General features: G+C 48.0%; 1 protein-coding gene across 2 annotated transcripts in view; it reads right to left on the bottom strand.

Moving 5' to 3' along the window:
• The window catches only part of aarsd1 (alanyl-tRNA synthetase domain containing 1), a 57,305-nt gene that overhangs the window by 23,923 nt on the left and 13,499 nt on the right, over nucleotides 1-19,883 (bottom strand). Inside the window, exon 1 of one of the 2 annotated variants that reach the window (XM_069907307.1) lies at nucleotides 10,767-11,024. The exons of the other annotated variant lie outside the window; for it this stretch is intronic. Within the exon in view, the coding sequence (XP_069763408.1) occupies nucleotides 10,767-10,976 (210 nt within the window). The 5' untranslated portion in view covers nucleotides 10,977-11,024. Of the gene's footprint in view, nucleotides 1-10,766; nucleotides 11,025-19,883 lie in introns of those variants that run through there. 2 annotated transcript variants of the gene reach the window in all.

Here is a 19,883-nt window from a genome sequence, read left to right on the forward strand (position 1 = left end):
CTCGATTTGGATGGAGCACAAAAAATATTTATTATGATAGCCTTAGCTGTAGCAAAAAAATGTATAATGTCAACCTGGAAATCAGAAGAGAGCCTGAGAGTACAGCAATGGTACATAGAAATGAATAAATGTGTTCCATTGGAAAAAAATAACATATAATTTAAGAAATAACCACAGTATTCAAACAAATTTGGGAACCGTACATGGAACACAACAGAGAAGTCCTACCGCGACCTCCACCCCCTAAAATGATAGAATGAGAAGGCGAAATGAACTGACCCAGTCTGTAAAAGTAGATGACACAATTTTCTTGTTTATTTTCATTGTGTGATGACATTGTTTAATGGGTTTAATGTATCATACATGTTGAACGTTGAGTGGGTGGGGAGGGGGGTGGGAAGGAGGGAGGGAAGGGAGGGGGGAAAGGGGAGAAAATGATACTGTGTATATTCAAGAAGGAAAGGTTTATGTGTATTTTGGTCAATAAGGTTCATAGTGTGAAAAATAATTTTTTTTTTTTTTTTAAAGTTGACTTCTCAACCAAGCAGCCCCAAGACTACAGAGCAGTCCTACTCAACAGTCCTATGTAAAGTTCTATTGTGGTTTGCCAAAGACCAGGTTCACAGTCCTTACCACCAATGGAGCGTCATCCCAGAAGGCAAAGAGCCAGCAAAAGTCTGAAAGTACCCCAATGGCTTCTACCTCTCAAAGACTATCCAAGAGAGAGGGAGAAAGATGTCATCCAGAATGACTATGTGCAGTTACCAGCCATTCTATCCACACATTCTTACGTTATTCGTTAACTGTAATCCTCACCATTTGTCTAGGGGCACTACGTAGTTATCGTAGTTTAAGAGTTGCCCATATGTTATTTTCAAAGAGCGTTCATTAGGTTGGGGGGGGGGGGGGGGCGGCATTGGGGGAGAAGAGTGTTATGTATATACGCCTGCGTGAATATGACATCGAGGGAACCATCTTAACTTGCATTAAGCCATGAGAGAAGCTTCACATCATATTACTAAATCACAAATACACAAGGTCTGTGGGGAAGGATGAAAGTCCATTGTCCTAATGTGTCAATTCACCTGATGCTGACTTGTCCTGATGAGTTATTTTCAAATTGTGTTTTTGATTCAATAACCAAGTATTTCTTCCAACTTTCCTTTTTTTATTATTATTAGTGGACTGTTTGTGTTAGTCAGTAGCCACCAAAGGGAGGGGATTGAATGAGGTCTTTAGTACTGCTTTTTTCTTTTAATCTTTCTTTTTTAATATAACAAAGGTCTCAATACTATTTGCATTGCAATTACTTGTGCTGATATTAAACTTGAACGTGAACTAAAATTCAAGAGAGAACAATAGAAGATTCTGTGCAAAATGGAATCCACAAGGTTCCTGATCTTTCATGCAGATTATGAGCATCCCTGGAACTGAATCCATGCACATCATGTCTCAAATGAGATTTGTAAATACTTCATTTTATTGTTATGTACTTATGGAACATTTATTTGATAAAACAAATAAAAATATAAAAGAAATATTTGTTCCAACTTGCTCAGCCATATATTTTTATTAGGGAATATGCAATCTTTAATTGATTTAGGATTAAATGATTATCAGATTTCTTTTATCTATTTAGCTTTAGCAGTGGCCAAGAAATGTACAGCGTCTACTTGGAAAGATAGAAATATAGTAACTTTGGATAGGTGGTATTTAGAGATGAAGTCTTGTTTAATTATGGAAAGGATATCTTTTTCAATTCAAGATAAGATGTCTTTTTATAAGTTGAAGTGGACTCCATTTGTTAAGTATATGCAATTAAGTTTGATTTAAATGTTTCTAGATGTGATATTTTAGATCTGATAAAAAAAATATTTTTCTTTTTTTGTGAGTGCTTTTTTTATTATATAATATTATTAATTTTACTAATTCTTCACTCTTTATTTGGGGGAGGGGAAGGGTGGGTATTTTTAAATATATTTTCTTTTTTAGTTTTTGTATATGTAGGGGGGGTGGTTGAATTAAGTTAGGTTATTAATGTTGTATTGTAATTATATTATTTTATTTTATATCTTTTCTTTAAATGTAATTTTCTTTTTATTCCTGTGATTAAAATCTTTAAATAAAGTTTAAAAAAAAAACAACTTGCTCAGCCCTTCACCAACATCCAAAACTTTTTATATTGCAAGAGAACATTCCTTTAAATCTAGCGACAAAATATGTTACCAGCATTTCCTGTTTTTGCTGGAACAAATTAATGATTCACCACTTCACAAACTTTCAGATGGACTCAAATAAATTACAGCTTTTACACTCAGTACCACACAATGCTAACATTTGGCATCTCTTAAACAGAATTCCTTGATGGGGAGTTTTCAAACTAACATTTATGTCATTTGCCTTCTAAACTTCTGCTGTGGTACATGCTATTTATTCTGTTGTGCAATAGGTCTCCAGTTTTTTTTTGATATTTGCTTATTTTCCAAGATTTGGACATTATTGAATATGGTGAATTTTCCTGACTCATGCCAGTTGTTCCAGAAAAAGAACTCCCAGCAAGGAACCCAGCAACGAGAGAAGCTTCACAACAGTGATAAAGGACTGATAATTTTTCTATTATTTTGGATACCGGGGGTGGTGGGGAATGAGCAATTGGAGAGTGAGCAAATTTAAGCTCTTGGGAGTCACTGTCTTGGAGGATCTTTCCTGGACCCAGCACATTGATGGCATCGTGAAGAAAGCACATCAGCACCTCTAATTCCTCAGGAGTTTGGGGAGGTTTGGTATGACATCAGAAACCCTGGCAAATTTCTACAGATGTGCAGTGGAAAGTGTGCTGACTGGCTGCATTAATTAGAGTCTGGTTTGGGGACACCAATACCCCTGCAAAAGGTTGTGGACACAGGCAAAACCCTCCCCAACATTTCAGAGAGCAGCAGCAATTAGCGAAGACCCACACCACCCAGCTCTAAAGGTGAAGGTTCCATTACTGTCATGTAATACTACATCTAGAATGTAACATCCATGAAATGCTTTAACTTTTGTTCACCACAAGGCAGACTGAAAGTCGCCACTTTATCCAGCACCCCTCACAGAAACCTAGAGCACCTGGTGTTCCTAGGCAGTCTCCCCTCCAAGTACTGATCAGTCCTGAGCCTGCTTAGCTTCTGATAATCTCAGGCATATTCAGGCTAATTAGAGCTCCCTGCTCTCACTACTACCATCAGGAAAGAGGTAATAGGTGCCACTCATACCACCAGGTTCAGGAACAGCTATTAACCCTCCACCATCAGACTCCTCAACAAAAGACTCAGACTCATTAGAACCCTTACTTTTGCACAATTGATTTTTTCCTTTTTTTTTTAAAACACTTCTTCATTTGTTTACATGTGCAAATTGAGTACAGTTTTTATTTGCTCTACCAATAAGTAGGAACAGGAGTAGGCCAAAAATGGCCCATCGAGCCTGCTCCGCCATTCAATACGATCATGGCTGATCTAATTTATGACCTAACTCCACCTACCTGCCTTCTCCCCATATCCCCTAATTCCTATATCATGTAATTCTGTCTGGCTCGTAGGAAAAAGAATCTCAGGGTTTTATGTGATGTCATGCATGTACTGACAATAAATTTGAAATCTAGATGATTTAACAGGGACAGTCTGGCTCTTTGGCTAAGAAGGGAAGGAGGGAGAAGAGGAGAGCTTTAGTGATTGGAGATTCAATAGTTAGACAAATAGATAGGAGGTCCTGTGAACAAGATTGAGATTCACAGATGCTACGTTGCCTCCCGTCTAATGAAAGGGCACGAGTTGAGAGTTAGGGGGCAAAAGTTTAGAGAAAACATGAGTGGGAATAAAGAGTCCACAACATTCTCAAGCCGGAGGGTGAGCAGCCAGATGTCGTGGTCTATGTTGGTACTAATGACATAGATAGGAATAGAGATGAGGTCCTGAAGAGGGAATAAAGGGAATTAGGAAGGAAGCTGAAAAGTAGGATCTCATGGGTGGTGTTCTGTGGCACGTGTCTGTGTTGGTAAGAATGGGAAGTTGTGGCAGTTGAATGCGTGGAGGAGGAGTTGGCGCAGGGACTGATTTGTGGATCATTAGGATCTCTTCTGGAAAAGGTGTGATCTGGTCAAAAAGGACAGGCCTGCACCTGGTGGGCAGTTTTGCCAAAACTGTTGGGAAGAGTTTAAACCAGTTTTAAAGGGGGATGGGAACCAGAATGTAAAGGAATTGAATAAAGCAGAAGGTGGAAAGGATGATGCAATGTGTTGTGGCTTGTGAGGAAGGACAGACAGGGGAGGAAGCATAAATGTCATCAGTTAGAGGGTTTGAAACATGTCTATTTCAATGCAAGGAGTATCAAAATAAAGGAGATGAACTTAGAGCATGGATCAGTAAGTAGAACTATGGCTGCTACAGAGACTTGGATGGAGGAAGGGCAGGATTGGCTGATGCAGCTACTGGGGTTGGATATTTTAAAATGGATAGAAATGGTGGTGGGGGGGGAGAAAGTAGCATTACTGGTCAGGAATAGCATGACAGCTACAGAAAGGGATGACACTGACTACTGAGTCAGTGTGAGTGGAAGCCAGAAATAGGAAGTGAGCAATCACTGTACTGGAGTAGTCTACGTGCTCCCAAATAGCCCTTGGGACAGAGGATCAGGATAGCAGATGGAGCAAAAATTACAAGGTTGTTGTAATGGGAGACTTCAACTTCACATATTGAATGGCAACTCCTAATTCCAAGAGAAATACATGGGGCATTTTTTTTTGTGTGGTGCATCCAAGGAGGAATCCTGACACAGTGTGTGGACCAGCTGACAAAAGGAGAGGCCATACTGGATAATGAACCTGGTCAGGTACAGACCCCTCAGTGGGGGAAGCATTTTGGTGATCGTGAGAACTCCCTGAGCTTTAGCATAGCTATGGACAAGGATAAAAGCAGACAAATGGAAAATGTTTAATTAGGGAAGGGCCCAATTATGATGGGATGAGGCAAGAACTAGGGAGAGTAAATTGCAAACAGAGTTCTCGAAAGTGCAGAGCATTACAACGGGCACTTGCCAGTAATGCCATTGAACTTCCAGGGAAGGTCGTTCGTTTTGTTGGAAATGGTCAATGCCTGGCATTTCTGTGACACAAAGAGGCATTCCATTCCATGCCTCAACATCTTGGTGCCTGCAGGCACAGCTTTATTCACAAAGTTTTTGCAAATGGAACTGAACATCATGTATCTCTCACCAAACATCCTCATTCTGACCTGCTAAACTGAATGCTATTCATTGATGAAGCAAGCAAGGGCTCAATAAATTTCTTGCACCTGTATCCCTTGGCTAGAAGGATTGCCCTCCAACAACCAGTCACCTTCTTTTGTACCAAGTATGAACCAATTACTGGAGTATTTTTCCTTCGATAGGACTGATTAACTTTTTTTTGCTCAGTGGGATTACCTTCAAGGAAGACATTTCTATTTTGATAAAGCCTTCACTAGAATCTTTCAATTATTTTCTCTTTATAGACGGCAATGAATTTGTTGCATTATTGTTCTACTTCAAAACTGGATTTTTATCAAGATCTTACCCAGTACAAAAATATGTAACATTTCTCTGGTCTTGCCCTACCCGCAAATCATCTTCTCCCATCTCTCAATTTCCATACACTTCTCAGTAATTCGGAGCAAAATTGGAAGCCTGAGTACAAGTCACTCAACTGATCTTTCCTTGAGGAACAATACATGTCAAAGGATTTTGCTTTATAATCAGGAGTATAACGTAAATACCAAAAACAAATAATAAATTGACTCCAAATTGCAGACACTTTCTACACTGCTTCTGAAAATAACATCTATGAATAAACTTTTATTCAGATCTATTGAAATTGGTACTTAAACAAGAAAAAAAAATCAAGAATTCAGCAAATTACATCATTACACTTTCAATCAGTGACTTCCTTTTAGAAATATGAAGTGGTAATACCACATCCAGGATCTCTCATCGTATGGTTATCCATCAGTGCAACTGATTTGGGATAGGTACATGGTGAAAGTTATTCTGTGACCAGTGAACCAATAATTCACCAAACACAAATGCAAGTTTCTCCATGGGAGTAAGTACATGCTTCCTACAACCTAAAGCTCAACTCCTCACTGCCCATCAGAGAGGCAATTTTATCTGAAATGCAAGCATTCATTTTTAGAATTCCCACATTCAATATTCATTAAGGGAACAATTACTGAGACCTTTAACAAATTTCCAACCACTTACTTCTTGCCACAACTTAATTTTGGATCTCCTCTCTCTCCCACCTCCATTATTTCACATCTTATATTAAACACAACACATTCATTCCATTCTTGTTCCCCAGAAGGGACCTCGTTATCCCCACCCCGCACCGGTTGAAGGGTCCTCATTATCCTCACCAACACCCCTCCCCCCAGGAGAAGGGTCCTCATTATCCCCACCGCCCTCCCAGGTGAAGGGTCCTCATTATCCCCACCCCCCCAGGTGAAGGGTCCTCATTATCCTCACCAACACCCCCCCCCAGGAGAAGGGTCCTCATTAACTCCACCGCCCCTCAGGTCAAGGGTCCTCATGATCCCTACCGCCCTCCCAGGTGAAGGGTCCTCATGATCCCCACCCCCCCAGGTGAAGGGTCCTCATGATCCCACCCCCCAGGTGAAGGGTCCTCATGATCCCCACCCCCCAGGTGAAGGGTCCTCATGATCCCCACCCCTCCAGGTGAAGGGTCCTCATGATCCCACCCCCCCAGGTGAAGGGTCCTCATGATCCTCCCCACCCCCCCAGGTGAAGGGTCCTCATGATCCCCCCCACCCCCCCAGGTGAAGGGTCCTCATGATCCCCCCCACCCCCCCAGGTGAAGGGTCCTCATGATCCCCCCCACCCCCCCAGGTGAAGGGTCCTCATGATCCCCCCCACCCCCCCAGGTGAAGGGTCCTCATGATCCCCCCCACCCCCCCAGGTGAAGGGTCCTCATGATCCCCCCCACCCCCCCAGGTGAAGGGTCCTCATGATCCCCCCCACCCCCCCAGGTGAAGGGTCCTCATGATCCCCCCCACCCCCCCAGGTGAAGGGTCCTCATGATCCCCCCCACCCCCCCAGGTGAAGGGTCCTCATGATCCCCCCCCCCACCCCCCCAGGTGAAGGGTCCTCATGATCCCCCCCACCCCCCCAGGTGAAGGGTCCTCATGATCCCCCCCCACCCCCCCTGGTGAAGGGTCCTCATGATCCCCCCCACCCCCCCAGGTGAAGGGTCCTCATGATCCCCCCCCACCCCCCCTGGTGAAAGGTCCTCATGATCCCCCCCACCCCCCCAGGTGAAGGGTCCTCATGATCCCCACCCCACCAGGTGAAGGGTCCACATGATCCCCACCCCCCAGGTGAAGGGTCCTCATGATCCTCCCCACCCCCCCAGGTGAAGGGTCCTCATGATCCTCCCCACCCCCCCAGGTGAAGGGTCCTCATGATCCTCCCCACCCCCCCAGGTGAAGGGTCCTCATGATCCCCCCCACCCCCCCAGGTGAAGGGTCCTCATGATCCCCCCCACCCCCCCAGGTGAAGGGTCCTCATGATCCCCCCCACCCCACAGGTGAAGGGTCCTCATGATCCCCCCCACCCCCCCAGGTGAAGGGTCCTCATGATCCCCCCCACCCCCCCAGGTGAAGGGTCCTCATGATCCCCCCCACCCCCCCAGGTGAAGGGTCCTCATGATCCCCCCCACCCCCCCAGGTGAAGGGTCCTCATGATCCCCCCCACCCCCCAGGTGAAGGGTCCTCATGATCCCCCCCACCCCCCCAGGTGAAGGGTCCTCATGATCCCCCCCACCCCCCCAGGTGAAGGGTCCTCATGATCCCCCCCCACCCCCCCAGGTGAAGGGTCCTCATGATCCCCCCCCACCCCCCCAGGTGAAGGGTCCTCATGATCCCCCCCACCCCCCCAGGTGAAGGGTCCTCATGATCCCCCCCACCCCCCCAGGTGAAGGGTCCTCATGATCCCCCCCACCCCCCAAGGTGAAGGGTCCTCATGATCCCCCCCACCCCCCCAGGTGAAGGGTCCTCATGATCCCCCCCACCCCCCCAGGTGATGGGTCCTCATGATCCCCCTCCACCCCCCCAGGTGAAGGGTCCTCATGATCCCCCCCCACCCCCCCAGGTGAAGGGTCCTCATGATCCCCCCCACCCCCCCAGGTGAAGGGTCCTCATGATCCCCCCCACCACCCCAGGTGAAGGGTCCTCATGATCCCCCCCACCCCCCCAGGTGAAGGGTCCTCATGATCCCCCCCACCCCCCCAGGTGAAGGGTCCTCATGATCCCCCCCACCCCCCCAGGTGAAGGGTCCTCATGATCCCCCCCACCCCCCCAGGTGAAGGGTCCTCATGATCCCCCCCACCCCCCCAGGTGAAGGGTCCTCATGATCCCCCCCACCCCCCCAGGTGAAGGGTCCTCATGATCCCCCCCACCCCCCCAGGTGAAGGGTCCTCATGATCCCCCCCACCCCCCCAGGTGAAGGGTCCTCATGATCCCCCCCACCCCCCCAGGTGAAGGGTCCTCATGATCCCCCCCACCCCCCCCAGGTGAAGGGACCTCATGATCCCCCCCACCCCCCCAGGTGAAGGGTCCTCATGATCCCCACCCCACCAGGTGAAGGGTCCACATGATCCCCACCCCCCAGGTGAAGGGTCCTCATGATCCCCCCCACCCCCCAGGTGAAGGGTCCTCATGATCCTCCCCACCCCCCCAGGTGAAGGGTCCTCATGATCCCACCCCCCCAGGTGAAGGGTCCTCATGATCCCCCCCACCCCCCCAGGTGAAGGGTCCTCATGATCCCCCCCACCCCCCCAGGTGAAGGGTCCTCATGATCCCCCCCACCCCCCCAGGTGAAGGGTCCTCATGATCCCCCCCACCCCCCCAGGTGAAGGGACCTCATGATCCCCCCCCACCCCCCCAGGTGAAGGGTCCTCATGATCCCCCCCACCCCCCCAGGTGAAGGGTCCTCATGATCCCCCCCACCCCCCCAGGTGAAGGGTCCTCATGATCCCCCCCACCCCCCCAGGTGAAGGGTCCTCATGATCCCCCTCACCCCCCCAGGTGAAGGGTCCTCATGATCCCCCCCACCCCCCCAGGTGAAGGGTCCTCATGATCCCCCCCACCCCCCCAGGTGAAGGGTCCTCATGATCCCCCCCACCCCCCCAGGTGAAGGGTCCTCATGATCCCCCCCCACCCCCCCAGGTGAAGGGTCCTCATGATCCCCCCCACCCCCCCAGGTGAAGGGTCCTCATGATCCCCCCCACCCCCCCAGGTGAAGGGTCCTCATGATCCCCCCCACCCCCCCAGGTGAAGGGTCCTCATGATCCCCCCCACCCCCCAGGTGAAGGGTCCTCATGATCCCCCCCACCCCCCCAGGTGAAGGGTCCTCATGATCCCCCCCACCCCCCCAGGTGAAGGGTCCTCATGATCCCCCCCACCCCCCCAGGGGAAGGGTCCTCATGATCCCCCCCACCCCCCCAGGTGAAGGGTCCTCATGATCCCCCCCACCCCCCCAGGTGAAGGGTCCTCATGATCCCCCCCACCCCCCCCAGGTGAAGGGTCCTCATGATCCCCCCCACCCCCCCAGGTGAAGGGTCCTCATGATCCCCCCCACCCCCCCAGGTGAAGGGTCCTCATGATCCCCCCCACCCCCCCAGGTGAAGGGTCCTCATGATCCCCCCCACCCCCCCAGGTGAAGGGTCCTCATGATCCCCCCCACCCCCCCAGGTGAAGGGTCCTCATGATCCCCCCCACCCCCCAGGTGAAGGGTCCTCATGATCCCCCCCACCCCCCCAGGTGAAGGGTCCTCATGATCCCCCCCACCCCCCCAGGTGAAGGGTCCTCATGATCCCCCCCACCCCCCCAGGTGAAGGGTACTCATGATCCCCCCCACCCCCCCAGGTGAAGGGTCCTCATGATCCCCCCCACCCCCCCAGGTGAAGGGTCCTCATGATCCCCACCCCACCAGGTGAAGGGTCCACATGATCCCCACCCCCCAGGTGAAGGGTCCTCATGATCCCCACCCCCCAGGTGAAGGGTCCTCATGATCCCCACCCCTCCAGGTGAAGGGTCCTCATGATCCCACCCCCCCAGGTGAAGGGTCCTCATGATCCCCCCCACCCCCCCAGGTGAAGGGTCCTCATGATCCCCCCCACCCCCCCAGGTGAAGGGTCCTCATGATCCGCCCCACCCCCCCAGGTGAAGGGTCCTCATGATCCCCCCCACCCCCCCAGGTGAAGGGTCCTCATGATCCCCCCCACCCCCCCAGGTGAAGGGTCCTCATGATCCCCCCCACCCCCCCAGGTGAAGGGTCCTCATGATCCCCCCCACCCCCCCAGGTGAAGGGTCCTCATGATCCCCCCCCACCCCCCCAGGTGAAGGGTCCTCATGATCCCCCCCCACCCCCCCAGGTGAAGGGTCCTCATGATCCCCCCCCACCCCCCCAGGTGAAGGGTCCTCATGATCCCCCCCCACCCCCCCAGGTGAAGGGTCCTCATGATCCCCACCCCCCAGGTGAAGGGTCCTCATGATCCCCCCCCCAGGTGAAGGGTCCTCATGATCCCCACCCCCCAGGTGAAGGGTCCTCATGATCCCCCCCCCCGCAGGTGAAGGGTCCTCCTAACTTCCCCCCTCTCCCTCCACACCGGGCAGGCACAGGCCCTCCAGTAGCCCGGCTCGTGGCCCAGACCCCAGCCCTCTCCCACCCACTCCTACCGCCTTCAAGTAGCATTGCTTCTGACACTGAAACGCCATGGCTAGCGAGCCCCGCGCCGCCGAGCCGGCTCTGACGCATGCGCGCTCCAAGTACGGAGCGAGGCAGCGGACAAACACAGATGCGTTGCAGCTGCTCGTTGCATCATTCGTTTTCGCGCTTCTCTCTTTAAAGGTGACTGCATTTTGTGCCTCTTTCATTCTCCTTTGCATATTTCACTTCATTTAGATTCCAGCAAATCAATTATATCCGAAGAAAGAAATATTTCCAATCATCCCAATTCCTCACTCTTGCAGACTCCTGACCTTGATGGCCTGGGTCCCAGGGGCGGAGCCCAGGGGCGAGCGTCATCAGGGGGCGGGCCAGACCGAGCCTTTACCGGCCAATGACCATTGCAGTCACAACTTTGGCTGCCAAGGGAAGTCAAAGCCAAAGTGGAAAGTAAAAGAGAGGGCAGTCTAGGAAGCAAAAATCAGTGGGAAGTTTCTTTAAAAAGTTGAAGAAGGCAACTGAAAAACTCAAAAGGAGAGTACGGAAGAAGACCGGCAAATAATAACAAAGAGATGCAAAAACCTTCCAAGTAAAATCTTCTTCTTTCTTCTTTGGCTTGGCTTCGCGGACGAAGATTTACGGAGGGGTGAATGTCCACGTCAGCCTCAGGCTCGTTGGTGGCTGACAAGTCCGATGCGGGACAGTCAGACACGGTTGCAGGGGAAAATTGGTGGGTTGGGGTTGGGTGTTGGGTTTTTCCTCCTCTGTCTTTTGTCAGTGAGGTGGGCTCTGCGGTCTTCTTCAAAGGAGATTGCTGCCCGCCGAACTGTGAGGTGCCAAGATGCATGGTTGGAGGCGATATCAGCCCACTGGCGGTGGTCAATGTGGCAGGCACCAAGAGATTTCTTTAGGCAGTCCTTGTACCTCTTCTTTGGTGCACCTCTGACACGATGGCCAGTGGAGAGCTCGCCATATTGCACGATTTGGGGAGGCGATGGTCCTCCATTCTGGAGACGTGACCTATCCTGCGCAGTTGGATCTTCAACAGCGTGAATTTGATGCTGTGGGCCTCTGCCATCTCGAGTACTTTGATGTTAGGGATGAAGTCGCTCCAATGAATGTTGAGGATGGAGCGGAGACAACGCTGGTGGAAGCGTTCTAGGAGCCGTAGGTGATGCCGGTAGAGGACCCATGATTCGGAGCTGAACAGGAGTGTCATACCCACACTCCTGTCCAAGTAAAATAGAGGTGAGATATAGGACTATTAGAAAATTATAACACAATCTTGGGTTATATGATCGTGTTATATGGCGAGCTCTCCACTGGCCACCGAGACAGAGGTGCACCAAAGAAGAGGTACAAGGACTGCTTAAAGAAATCTCTTGGTGCCTGCCACATTGACCACCGCCAGTGGGCTGATCTCGCCTCCAACCGTGCATCTTGGCGCTTCACAGTTCGGCGGGCAGCAACCTCCTTTGAAGAAGACCGCAGAGCCCACCTCACTGTCAAAAGACAAAGGAGGAAAAACCCAACCCCCAACCCCAACCCACCAATTTTCCCTTGCAACCGCACCTGCCTGTCCCGCATCGGACTTGTCAGTCACCAACGAGCCTGCAGCAGACGTGGACATACCCCTCAATAAATCTTCTTCTGCGAAGACAAGCCAAAGAAAAAGAAAAGAAGAAAGAGAAAATTATGCAAGAGAAATAATAATGGGAGACGAGGAGTTGGCAGAGGAATTAGATGAATGCTTTGCACCAGGCTTCACTGTGGAAGATGTGCCAGATGTTGAAGGGATTCAGGGAAGGGAAGTGTGTGCAATTACTATTTCAAGGCAAATGCTCAGAAAGCTGAATGGTCTAAAGGTGCATAAGTCTCATGGACCAGATGGATTGTACCTCAGGTTCTGAAAGATTGTGGAGGTATTGATAATGATCTCTAAGGAATCCATAGATTTTGGCGTGGTCCCAGAGGACTGGAAAATTGGAAATGTCCATTTTAAGAAGGGAGGGACGCAGCAGAAATTATAGACCAGTTAGCCTGGAATCAGTGGTTGGGAAGATGTTGGAGTTGATTGCCAAGGACCAGGTTGCAGAGCCACATGACAAGACAGGTTCCTTAAGAGGAAATCTTGTTTGACAAACCTATTGGAACTCTTTGAAGAAATGTCAAGCAAGCTGAATAAAAGAGGTCCAGTGGATGTTGTATATTTGAATTTTCAGAAGGCCTTTGACAGGGTGCTGCATGTGAGGGTACTTAACAAGATAGAGCTCATAGTAGAACAATAAACATATCTAATGTAGGTAGAACATTGGCTGATTGGCAGGAAGCAGAGAGTCAGAATACAGGGATCATATTCTGGTTGGCTGCCAGTTGCTAGTGGTGTTCTGCAGAGGTCAGAGTTGTGTCTGCTTGTTTTTATGTTGTATATTAATGATTTGAATTATGCGGCCAAGTTTGCAAGGATCTGAAGGTAGGTGGAGCAGCAAGTAGTGTGGAAACAGGGAGGCTGCATCTACAGTCAAACAGTAAACCAGAGAAAGGAGTTCACATAGTTAAACTGCTGCTAAAGAAAGCACTAGACAGTGGTTCAGATCCTTATCTAGCTCTACTGAGTTACAGAGCTTCACTATTTGAACATGGCATGTCACTCCCTGAGCTTCTGATGGGACATAGACTACGCACCACACTTCCCTACTCTGCAGATTCAAACGAGAACAGAGATGTCAAAGATATTGACCTGAAAGAAAAGCATCTGCAAATGGAGATGAAAAATAAACTATGACCAGTCAGCAAGAAGCTTAGGGCCACTGGCACAACACGACACAGAGAGGCTCAGAGATTCCAACACCTGGGACAAAAAGGCCACTGCTCTGGAGGAAGCAAATCCAAGATCCTCCATGGTCAGGACAGTGCTAGACAGTAGTGGACCAGCAGAGCCAACATAAGCCCCTGTGTTAAGAAGATTCACACGTATTATCAAGACACCTGGCAGGCTGAATCTCTAAAAGAACTTTAAAAATTTGTGCTGTCGATGTTTGTGTTTAAGCTTCTGATGAACTTTAAATTGAAATGAATACTGTATTAGAGTGTCACCTCAAGAAAAGGGGATGGAGTGATAGAATGCTAGTGATCTTTTTGACCACTAGAGGGAGGCATAGATTAGTTTGTTGCATATTTGGGTTGGATTCAAGAGGGATTCCTCCAAATGGTCTTGTCTACTTTAGCTAATAAAGTATAATTGTTATAAAAGAACCCAAGTTTTTTTTATTACAATAAAAGAAACATCACACCTTAGTAAAAAAAAATAAACTGGCAGACTATTTTTTAAATGGGGAGAAAATTGAAAATACCCAGATACATTGGGACCTGGGAGTCCTCATGCAGGATGGGCTGAAGGTAAACTTGCAGGTTGAGTTGGTGGTGACAAAGGCAAATGCAATACTGGCATTCATTACAAGAGGAATAAAGTGCAAGAGCAGGGATGTGATGTTGAGGCTTTATAAGGCACTGGTGAGACCTCACAAAGTATTAAGAGCAATTTTTGGCTCATCATTTAAGAAAGATATGCTGACGTTGGAGAGGACTCAGAAGAGGTTCACGAGGATGTTTTCAGGAGTGAAAACCTTACCATAGGAGGAGCATTTGATAGCTCTTGGCCTGTACTTGATGGAGTTTAGGAGGATGAGGTAGGATCTCATTGAAACATTTTGACTGTTGATAGGCATTGAAAGTAGATATAGAAAGGTTGTTTCCCACGGTGGGAGGGTCTAGAACAAATGAGCACAACTTCAGGATTGAAGGGCATCCGCAAAGAACAGAGATACAGAGGAATTTCTTCCATCAGTAGGTGGTAAATCTGTGGAATTACATACCTCAGGTCACTGTGGAGGCAACATTTTTGGGTTTGTTTAAGACAGGGATTGATAGGTTCTTGATTAGCCTGGGCATCGAAAGTTATGGGGAGAAGTCTGGGCAGTGGGGCTGAGTGGGAAAATGGATCAGCTCATGATTAAATGGTGGATCATGCTTGATGGACTGAATACCCTACTTCTGCTGCTCTGTCTTATAATCTTACTTTATTATTATTGAATATTTATTTTCTGTTCTGCATGGTCAGTTTAATGCACTTCTTTGTTTACATCGCTCTCTTTTTTATATACCTTTCTTTTGTTGAGTAGTTTTTTTCATTACAGATTCTGCCTGGGTTTCCTCTGAGTGCTCCGGTTTCCTCCCACCTTCCAAAGCTTACAAGGATTGTAGGTTAATTGGTGTATTTGTGTGGCCCAGGCTCGTGGACCGGAAGGGCCTGTTACCCTGCTATATGTCTAAAAAAAAATTAGATTTTTCAAATAACTTTATTGATGCTGAGTTTTCCTTTATTAATTTTACACACACACACACACACACACACACACACACACACATATGCTTTATTGTGTAGCTATAAGCAATTTGATGAAATATTTTCTTTTTCCCTTTTCAGGAACATAACATCACTTAGAAAACAAACAACACCTCCTTAGTGAATGAAAGAGAGGCAAAAATATCCAGTAAGTCCTGGGCCAGGTGGATGCTGCCAAATTTAATGGCATGACCTCATTGATACCATTACTTCCCGGTCATCAGCAGGCATAATTTTGCTTGGACAGCCATGAGACAAGAACAGCAATGGAGTTGAGGGCCATGGGAAAGCTTGGGACGAATAGGCTGTCATTGGCAGGACTAAGAGCAAACAGTTCTACCACAGAGGTCATGAGAAAGGCATTACCCTATGGAGCCAGAAGTGTCTATTTCTCTTTTATTCCTGAGTTGGTAAACTTGCTCAGGAAATTTAAATCATGCTGCCAGCCACATTCTTGCTGCTGGATTTAACCCTTTGGACAAATATACTCAGGGACCGCCAACTCCGTCTCGGTTTTCCAGGACTGGTTTTATACCCAACCCCCCCAGCTGCTTCGTATTGGCGTTCAAGCTGTAGTTTACCCATGGACCCAGTCTGGAGCATATATTATGAAAGGTTCAAAATGGGTGGAGCCCAAATGGTTAAATACATCACTGAAGGATCCATCTTTTCCACAGTGAGAGACTTAAGACTGTAACTGGTCCACTCTCTCTTCATTTCCAGATTCTTGCTTTTTCAATGGGAGAGAGGTAATGTTAAAGCCAATGAAGCCAGAACAGGCTGGGTTTCAAATCAGATTATTCACCTCTAGCTTACATCATTCACTTCCCTTCCAGCTCCAACAAGGAGTCAGTTTAGGATCCAGGGGAATCATTCCTTGGGGAAATGGCTGATGACAGAGTCAGGGCACAATTCATTCCAGCTGAAATGCCATTCACTGACAGCAAGCAGCGCCACTCCACGAAAATGGTATAAACTCTTTGTTGAGGAAAGCGATGACACTGACGTGTACCTTGATGTTTATTTCTTTCGCAACTGTGTCAACAACACTCAGGAAAAGCAAGTCGTTAACAGAAGTTCCCTACATACAAGGGTACATGCACATTATGTTGCCACAATTACTCAGAGGTTATAACTGCAGCCTATTCACTTTTTTTTTAACCCCCAGTGAGGGTCTTGTCAGCTGAAAGTTTCCAATCACATATTCTCCACCAGGACTGGAACCATTGTTCATGAACGTTCCCTGAGGAGAGCAAAGCACACTGGTTTTTTTTGTGCATTTCTGGGACTCGACCAGGGCTTGGCAAGTTGGAGTTTCAGCATTTCAACTTGTTATACTTCTGAGTTCTGTCTCCTATGGAGAATCTGTAAATACAGTAGAAGTCCAAGTTTCAGGACTGTTCGGGGTTTGGGTCGGTCTGGGTTTTGGGATTTTCCGGATTCTCGGGCAGTACTTTTAAAATTCAGATTTAGGGAGGAATAAGCTGCGCGGCCTGTGGATGGACCTTGCAGCTTCCCCTGAATCATCTGCACGGCCTGTGGATGAACCTTGCAGCTTCTACTACATGGTCTGCATGGCCTGCGGATGGACCTTGCAGCTTCTACTACATGGTCCGCACGGCCTGTGGGTGGACCTTGCAGCTTCGCCTGCATCGTCTGCACAGCCTGTGGATGGACTTTGCAGCTTCGCCTGAATCATCTGCACGGCCTGTGGATGAACCTTGCAGCTTCTACTACATGGTCTGCATGGCCTGTGGATGGACCTTGCAGCTTCGCCTGCATCGTCTGCACAGCCTGTGGATGGACTTTGCAGCTTCGCCTGCATTGTCTGCACGGCCTGTGGATGGGCCTTGCAGCTTCTACTACATGGTCCGCATGGCCTGTGGGTGGACCTTGCAGCTTCGCCTGTATCGTCTGCACAGCCTGTGGATGGGCCTTGCAGCTTCCAGGCCAGAAAGTCAAGCGTAAACTACACAAAACAGAGATTTTTAACTCCTCTCATAAACTTAAACCATGCAGTCACCAGAAAAGTGTCAAATATCTTCCATAAAAATCATCTCCTTTGCCAAAATTAGTTTCAATATGAGAAAATAATAGATCACTATAAACAAACATTGCAACAGCCTGTTAAACAATAAAAAAGAGGGTACTCTCTTCCATTTTTATTGCCACAGTTTAACTGGGATTACAAAGTTCAAAACATAAAACAAGATAAAACCATCAAAGGTTATGATAAATATTAAAAAGAGACTATAAGAATATTGTAAATTGCCTGTACAGCATCAGTAATCAATGGGATACAAAATCTGAGAAGTTCAATGCCAAAATTAAGAATTAGCAAGGACACGTGCAAGGTCATTACTGGAAGAATCATGAGGGGAGGAAAGTTTAGAGGAGATATCAGGGGTAAGTTTTTTTAAATACAGAGAGTTGTGGATGCATGAGGGTGCAAGGCCCCTCAATTTATCCTCTACATCGGTGCTGCCTCATGCACCCGCGATGCACTCATCGACTTCATCCATTTTTCGGCCAACTTCCATCCTGATCTCAAACTCACCTGGTCCATCTGCAATAACACTCTCCCCTTTTTGGATCTGTCTCCATCTCGGGAGACAAGCTTTCCTCGAATGTATATCACAAACCCATCAACTCCCACAACTACCTCGAGCACACCACCTCACACCCTGTCCCCTGCAAAGATTCTATTCTCACAATTTCTCTGCTGCATCTGCTCCCAAGATGAAGTCTTCCAGTCCATATCACCTGAAATGTCTTCCACAAACATAGCTTCCCCTCCACCACCATCAACTCAGCCCTCACCCACATCTCCTCGATTTTCTGCTCATCTGTCCTTGCCCCCTCTGTACCTAGATGCAACTAACAGGGATTCCTCTTGCCCTTACCTACCATTCCAGCAGCCTCTGCATCCAACACATTTATCCTCCAGCATTTTCAGCACTCAAAAGGATCCTAATACCAGACACATCTTCCCCTTTCCTCTCCTCTTTGCCTTCTGTAGGGACTGCTCCCTCTGTGACTCCTTCAGATACTTCTTACTCTCTACTGATCACCTCCTGGCACCTTCCCCTGTGGCCACAGGAGATGCCACACATGAGCCACACCTCCTGCCTCACCACAGTCCAGGGCCCCAGACGGACCTTTCAAGTAAAACAACTTATGTATCTGCAGGATTGGTTTTCTGCATCTGGTGCTCCCTTGGTGGCCTTCACTACATCAGAGAGACTGGACACAGATTGGGAGATCACCTCACTGAGCTCCTTTGCTCTGTCCACATCTGTGACAGTTCTGCATCCCACTCCCATACTCTCATGCCTATCCATGGCCTCATGTACTATCCCACAAAGACCACCTGTAAATTGGAGGAACAACACCTGATTTTCCATCTGTGCACTCTCCAGCCAGATGGCATTAACATCGACTTCTCCAGATTCTGCTAATTGCTCTCCCTTACCCGTCTTCTTTCCCTCAGCTTTCCACCCACTTCCCTCTTTATTCACCTAGCCATCCCTCCTCCCCTTGCTTGCTGATGTGCCCTCCCTCTCTTCCCCACCTATTACCTCCTGCCTTTAGGACCATGTACCTCCCCCCACCCCTCCCTTACATTTTGTTTGGACACCTGCCGACATTTTTCTATTCCTTGAAGAAGGGGTCAAGCCCGAAATCTCAGTTATTTATCTTTATTTTAGCTACATAAAGAACACTGTTTCACCTGCTGAGTTTCTCCAGCTTTATGTTTTTACTTCAACCACATTGTCTGCAGATTTTTGTGCCTGGAATGTCTTGCCAGGCATGGTGTTGGAGGCTGAAACATTAGGGGCATTTAAGACTGGCACATGGATGAAATGAAAATAGAGGGTTATGAGGTTGGAAGGGCTTAGTTTTTTGGGGAGGAAAATATAGGCCAGCACAACATCAAGGGATGAAGGGCCTGTACTGTGCTGTAGTGTTCTATGTTCTATGGATGTACCTGTTGGAACACAACTTCTGGAGCACTAATTCTGCTGGAAGAATGAGGTAATGTAGCCATGACAGGCATTTTACCTTAAGGCTGGAATGATCAGTAGTTCATTATCCAAAGCTTTTAGATCAACAGAATAGAGCAAAGAGGGAGGTGAAGGAGTGAAAGAAGCTTTTGGAAAAGACAAAATGATAGTTGTATAAAGAAAATATATCAGCAAGGATTAACTTGGATTTTAATCAGAATGGGTAAAACTAAGAGAGAAGAAAGCAAGACTCAGGTAGGTCAAATAACAACTTACAAATATAGAACAATACAGCACTGAAACAGGTCCTTTGGCCCATCTAGTCCATGCTGAATTATTACTTTGCCGAGTCCTATTGACCTGCACGCGGACTGCAGCCCTCCAATCCTCTCCCATCCACGCTCCTATCCAAAGGCTTCTTAAATATCAAGGCCGCATTCACCATTTTAGCCGTCTGCTCTTTCTACACCCTCATCACTCTCTCCCTGAAGAAATTCCTCCTAATGTTCCCTTTAAACATTTCGCCCTCAACCTATGTCCTCCCTACTTATTGTCTCACCAAACCCAGTGGAAATGAGAGAAATAGGAAAGGCAACCGTTTTCTCAAATGCATTTAATCACTGTGTTTTTTTTTTATAAATCAAATTTCCAAAATGAATTACGTTAATCAAAATGTTAAAAGATCAGCTTTCAAAAATGATTAGCTCAGTTTCAAGTCA

Source organism: Narcine bancroftii, chromosome 12 (assembly GCF_036971445.1).
Source record: "Narcine bancroftii isolate sNarBan1 chromosome 12, sNarBan1.hap1, whole genome shotgun sequence".
NCBI classification, from domain to species: Eukaryota; Metazoa; Chordata; class Chondrichthyes; order Torpediniformes; family Narcinidae; genus Narcine; species Narcine bancroftii.